This window comes from Pundamilia nyererei, unplaced genomic scaffold (assembly GCF_000239375.1).
Source record: "Pundamilia nyererei isolate P.nyererei 1_Seehausen unplaced genomic scaffold, PunNye1.0 scaffold00750, whole genome shotgun sequence".
Classification (NCBI taxonomy): domain Eukaryota; kingdom Metazoa; phylum Chordata; class Actinopteri; order Cichliformes; family Cichlidae; genus Pundamilia; species Pundamilia nyererei.
In genome coordinates, this window is record NW_005188151.1 from 47,800 (window position 1) to 54,149 (window position 6,350).

A 6,350-nucleotide genomic window follows, 5' to 3' on the forward strand; every position below is an offset into this window, starting at 1 on the left:
TAAGAGCACTCAGGAACATGGCTTCATCTTTTCTCTGCTTCACCCTCCTCTTCATCAGCATCCGCACTGCAGGTATGATCAATGCACTGATCAACACACTATTACCAATTAATACATCCATCTTTGGTCTGTATATTGTTGATCAATACATGGTTCATTGATCAAAAGACTCATCAATACAACATACAGTTTATACTTTATCATCTATTATAGAGCAGGTATGATCAGTTCTCCACAGTCTGCACTTCACTGATGTTCTGTTTTGTTCTTCAGATGGATTTTTAGAGTATAGGGTGGAACGCTGTGAATTTAACTCCACTGCGCTGAAGCATATCGAGTACATCTACTCTCGCTATTACAAGAAGATAGAGTACATCAGGTTCAGCAGCAGTGTGGGGAAGTATGTTGGATTCACTGAGCATGGAGTGGAGCTGGCAATGCTCTGGAACAATGATACTGCACGGCTGAATTTAATGAGACGAATGGTAACGGAATATTGTTACCATAACATTGATGTTCATGATCGGGCTGTTCTAGCTAAGTCAGGTGAGTGTGTAGTTGTGCAACATCATCAGGGCATCATGTTCAGCCACACAGTGACCAACACTCTGAATCACTCAGTTTAATCCTTAAACTCCTGAAGGTTTAAATTTGTTTAGAAATTTGGAGTCTACTGGAGTTCTGTTTCTTTAAAATTCAAGAAACGAAGTTTTTTAACAATGAAAATTTTTTATTAAATTATTTCAGGATTAATTAAAACTTTAATTAGAAGTTAAAAAGTAGAAGATGATTTAACAAATATTTGTGTAAATACAGTTTGCATTGAATGCTGGTGGCAAAACTTGAGCTTCTTCAAATCCGATTTTTTTGTCTGCTTGTTCACACTACAAATAAAATGCGACAGCAAACGCTCTAGTGTGAACCCTCAAAGCGGCCCGCGTGTGCAAAAGAAGACGTCACACACAACGCGCTCTGTTTAGACTCAGAGCAAACAGTATTGTTTGACTGATGGCCCTTAATATAAAGACTTCGGACTTTACGTTTCCCAATTTTTGCTTTAAGTTATTTTGTTATTTACATAATAATGTAAATAACCTAATAATGATCCTTATTGCTGTTTTAGAGAGGAGCGGTGCTTCAAAGGATAGTTGCAGATTTCTGTTAGAATCTGCAGATTATACAGTACAAATAAAATGTTCATGTTTCTCCAACGCAGTCTTCCCAACAGTTTCACTGGATGGCCAGGAAGCATTTGCGATGTCTTCTCCGGCGCTATAATTGGCGTCTGTCTTGTGTCGGTGACGTAAAAGACAGATTTAATGCGACTTGACCATTCAAACAGCAGTCGCTTTCTAAAACATCAGATATGTATCGATTCAGTACCACATACGAAAGTGACCCAGATCGGATTTGAAAATATTGGATTTGTGCCGTTCACACTGTCATACCATGATCGGATATGGGTCGCATAGGGTCAAACAAATCGGATTTGATGCTCTTTCGCCTGCAGTGTGAACGTAGCCTATGTCACACTGACACTGTTAGTGTTAATTAATAATTGCAATTTGAAAAAAAAAGTGTCATTTTTTACCAAGATGTCCTTCAATGCACATATTAAACAAATATGTAGGACTGCTTTTTTCCATTTGTGCAACATCTCTAAAATTAGAAATATCCTGTCTCAGAGTGACGCTGAAAAACTAGTTCATTCGAGAGAGTGATATTACGCCCCTTATGTCAAACAGAGTGATTTATGACCCCAATAAATTATTCATGAGCTTAGGGTGTAATAAAGGAAGTAATAAAAATATGATATTAATAAAATTATGATATTATAAATTATTAATTAGAAAGAGAAAGCATGTTTCCCCTGTATTGGCTTCCCTTCAGTGGCTTCCTGTTAAATCCAGAATTTAATTTAAAATCCTGCTCCTTAATAATGAGACCTCATCTTATCTTATCATGCCATTAGGCAATTCACTCTCGCACTGCAGGCTTACTTGTCATTCCTAGAGTATTTAAAAGTAGAATGTGAGGGAGAGCCTTCAGTTTTCTCACCAAAACTCTTGCTCATAGGGGTCATATGATTGTTGCATTTTTTTATCTTATTTCCTTATATTAATGTAGGGATTTTACCTTACAATAGGCAACTGTTGTGATTTGAAGCAATATAAATAAAATTGATTTGAAATTTGCAATTCTAATTTATTTAATTACAAATAACCAAAATTATGCCATTATTCTGACAGCTAACACATTTTCTATAGGTAGATTACAGATGATTCTATTCCATTACACATAATATTGCCACAATGGAAATATAATATCTGTGTGGTTTTTAGTTCAGCCCAGTGTCAGAATTAAGTCCAAGACTCCGCTTTCTGGTCAACATCCTGCCATGTTGGTCTGCAGCGTCTACGACTTCTTTCCCAGTGAGATCAAAGTGAGCTGGCTCAGAGACGGACAGGAAGTCACCTCTGATGTCACTTCCACTAAGGAGATGGCAAATGGTGATTGGTACTACCAGACTCACTCCTACCTGGAGTACACACCCAGGTCAGTCCACATCAGATCCAGGTTCATTTCCAGATCCAGTTCTGTGAGTGGTTTGTGAATCAGTGGTCTTTGTGTTGAAGGTCTGGTGAGAACATCTCCTGTGTGGTGGAGCACGCCAGCCTGAAGGAACCTCTGATCACTGACTGGGGTAAATACCTGTCTTTATGTCCACAGAAATATGTATTTGACTGCTCACCTGTCTGTTTGACTGTTGGCCTCTGTCTGTCACCTGTCCAACTCAGAGCCGTCCTCGGACAAATCAACTCCTGAATCAACCATGCTGATTGCCATCGGAGCCTCTATACTGACCCTGGGTCTGATCTTACTTTTGGCTGGATGTTTTCTCTACAGGTGGAAAGCCGCAGGTTAGACCAGGACTCACACTCACAGACCAGTTGGCAAGCGTTTATGTCAGCCTTTTTGTTAGCCTGTTTATGTTCTATATTCACTTTCAGCTAGTGAATTTAATTTCTCACAAGTTTAGACAAGTTTTAAGTCCATATTTAGGCCCCAGTCTAATTTCACTGATGCGTTCAAATGTGATAGATCCCAGCTATCCCTGAATAAGAGGTCTGGATTGGCTCTCCATCTAAAGGGCCTGAGTCTGAGCTTTTATTACAATTTTTTATTCTAATATTGCATTGGAAGCTAAATTACCAATTAACACAATCACATGTGTATTTTTGAACTCTATATTTTATCTGCTGTCCTCTGATTAGATATTAGTCCCTTATTTAGACAACCTCAGCTGCTTCAGGCCTCAGGCATCTCCCTCTCAGACTTAAAGGATTTCACACCAGTTCAGACCCGTTTTTCCATGCATTTAAACTAGGGACTTCACTGAATCATTGTTGTTGATGTTTGATTGAGATCCGTTGTCCTCATGTGGATAAAGAGTGTCTTATTGACTCTGTCCTTATCTCTTTATCTAGATCATACTCTGTTTTTCAATTAATGAGGCAGGATCCTGATCCTAGTCCTGGCTCTTTCTGATGGAGTAAGAAGCAGCTGATTTGTGTGTTCAGCAGACTCATGATCTCTGGAATGGGCGACTCTGAACCTGATCCATGACCAAACTCATGTATAGATGTTTAATTAATGTCTTTGAACCACAATAAACATAACATTTCACCTGTGTGCTTACTTACATGCATCAACACTTTGATGTCACTGTACACTGTTTAAAACCCTTTAGTGTTCCGGTCAACCAATTGGTAGAGCACATTTTCAGGCCCTATATCTAACTGAGGCTTTCACTGAAATTGGCCTACCTTATTGAGTCTTTTCTACCAATTGGTTTACATCTGTAATGCCAAAAAAATCAGAAGGCACTGCAAATGGAAACTGTTGGCTCTTCTTATCCCTCTCCCAATAAAACTAAGGTAGGAAGATAACATTTTTTGATATATGATAGTGTTGGAGGACTTACTAAACAGATGTATGTCACTTGAATGTATTAAAAAAGTGAAATTAAATGTTTAATAATTTTTTAAAAAAGTGGTCAAACAAAAGCATCTTTATGGTGCTAATGCTAACATAACCTAAATGTTATTAAAATTGACTATTTGCCATAAAATCAGACCACTAGACCCATTTTGTTTATCCATTGCTATTGATAAATCACATTAAGTGTTAGCACAGCAAGAATATGCTGAAATAATTTCCTCAGTAAGTCATTTTTGTAACTTTCTGAGTTAATATTAATAAATATTGTAAAAATCAAGAATAACACGTGTAAATCATAAATATCACAACTGATTACCTTTTAATCAAATTACAGTAGCTGGTAAATTAATATTACTAAGTTGTTAAAATTATAATTTCATGTTTAACAAGTACTATATGGACACTAAACAATTATATGGCTCAAAATCACATGATCCTGTGGCATGATACTGATGATATCACCCACCTTCAACCACAGTGTGTTTGAGGTCATGGTTTCATATGAAGCAACAAGGGCTGGCACTCTCCACCAATATATTGCCAACAAATCAGATGAGTGTGGCTTTAAATTGGTCTGCCAAGCAAGTTCATCTGGCATCATCCACGACTTGCTGCTGTATCAAGGGGTCTACATTCTTCAATGCTCCACTGAGTGAAAAGGAACAGAAGCTACCTTTAAGGGGCCAAAGTTGTAAAAAAAACCACTATGCAAACCCATAAAAGAACCGCAGTTCTTCACAAGTTTCAGCTTGGTCCAGAACTTGCACACCTCCTTGGGTGTCAGGTGCATTGGTACTGTATGACCAAACTGCACCTGTGGAGCTCCCCTGATGGCAGACAAAGAACTAATGAAGAAGGGCCATGACGCCTGTTATTACAGGCTGATCAAGGTCTGATTGCAATGCAATGGTTTGACACAAAATGTGTCAACCTCCTAAACATCATTAGATCACCATTCCATGCCCATCACTCATCCGTGTATATAATTAGCATAAGGGAGGAATTAAAGTTTCTGATATGCTATTACACCTGTACAAGACAAGTTATAAGTTAAAAGTTCCACTGTTCAGATACATCCTTGACTTGAATACCTGGTCTACAAGAGGGACTGTGCCCTACTGGACCAGAAACCGATGGCTCTCAAAAGGTTTCCACCTGGCTGTGTCTGAACCAAGTTAACAAGCCAGCATCTAGAGTTGGACAACCATGATCCAGCTCTCCAAGACTACAGAATAAATGCTACACCCTAAGACCCCAACGACCAAAACCACAAGCAGATGTGCTTGATTTGCACTATTCTATTTTAAACACAAAACTCATTTTTGCACAGTAGCATTCAATCAGAAGTGGCCTGAATGTGAGTATTTTGTGCTGTAGCACATTTTTCACATTTGCAGATGAAAAAACTATGTATTTTGTTGTTTGATATAATACTTTCATTTGATGGAATGAAAACAGCAGTGTTCACTGGCATGCTACTAGAAATAAACTTTATCCAATGGCCTGGATAGTTTTGTTATTAATTTAATTATAATTTGGCACTTTATTTGATTTTTTCTCAACTGTATTATCTAATGTACTTGTATTTGCATGACATTTCATACTTTTACCATAGAGGGACATCTCAACTGTTTGGTAGAAATCAATATTTTAAAAACTAAAGGGTCTATTGAAAAAAAGAAATATTGATTGTGGTTATTAGTCACCCAAATCAATAAGAAATCGAAACAAAAACATTTCCATTGCTTTTTTCTTTGGTGAGGACCTCAAAGGGTTAAACACTGACCATGAAACCACTGTCCTGCAGCACGGAAAAGTGTTTTTCTAGAACACTCTTTTTTAATTTCTTAATGAACAAATAACTGTGCCAGAATTTAATTTAATTTTATTTTTTTTTGTTTTGCTGAGAAATCAAAGTGGTTGAGTAAGGTAAACCTGCCCAGGATAGAAGTGATGTTATTCTATTATTAAAAAAATATCTATATTTTTAACATTCATGAGTCTCATTTATTTTGGTTAGTTACATCACTGCTGACCCTCAAACCTAACATGAAAGAGCTTACCCAATGTTAGACCACTGCTGATAAATAAAACAGCCATTTGAACTCATAGTTACACCCAACAATATTATCTATTACTGCAGTTCCCAGTCAACATTGTAAATTTTAACATTCTCATTCTGGTTTGGTCAATAAAAACAAAATGCAATGATTTGTATTCAGGCAACAAAAGCTTGGAAAAGTCACTGTTATTAAAGTGAATCAGCTGGAGGAGCATTTAGAGGTTAATTGGCAGTAAGTCAGTAACATGACTGACATACTGAGTATAAAATGAGTACAATGAGTATG

At 37.2% G+C, this 6,350-nt stretch overlaps 1 protein-coding gene across 1 annotated transcript; it reads left to right on the top strand.

Moving 5' to 3' along the window:
• Positions 1–3,687, top strand: LOC102203336 (H-2 class II histocompatibility antigen, E-S beta chain-like). Its single transcript, XM_005754925.1, has 6 exons — positions 1–72; positions 274–546; positions 2,343–2,556; positions 2,637–2,704; positions 2,799–2,921; positions 3,489–3,687. Exons 1-6 carry the CDS (start codon positions 18–20, stop codon positions 3,509–3,511), a joined length of 756 nt encoding a protein of 251 aa, XP_005754982.1. The 5' UTR covers positions 1–17; the 3' UTR covers positions 3,512–3,687.
• Positions 3,688–6,350: the final 2,663 nt, after the last annotated feature.

Coding starts and splice junctions, on each gene's coding strand:
- LOC102203336 (XM_005754925.1), top strand. CDS start 18: ATGGCTTCATCTTTTCTCTGCTTCACCCTCCTCTTCATCAGCATCCGC. Junction 547..2,342: donor GGCTGTTCTAGCTAAGTCAG/GTGAGTGTGTAG, acceptor TGTGGTTTTTAG/TTCAGCCCAGTGTCAGAATT. Junction 2,922..3,488: donor CTACAGGTGGAAAGCCGCAG/GTTAGACCAGGA, acceptor CTCTTTATCTAG/ATCATACTCTGTTTTTCAAT.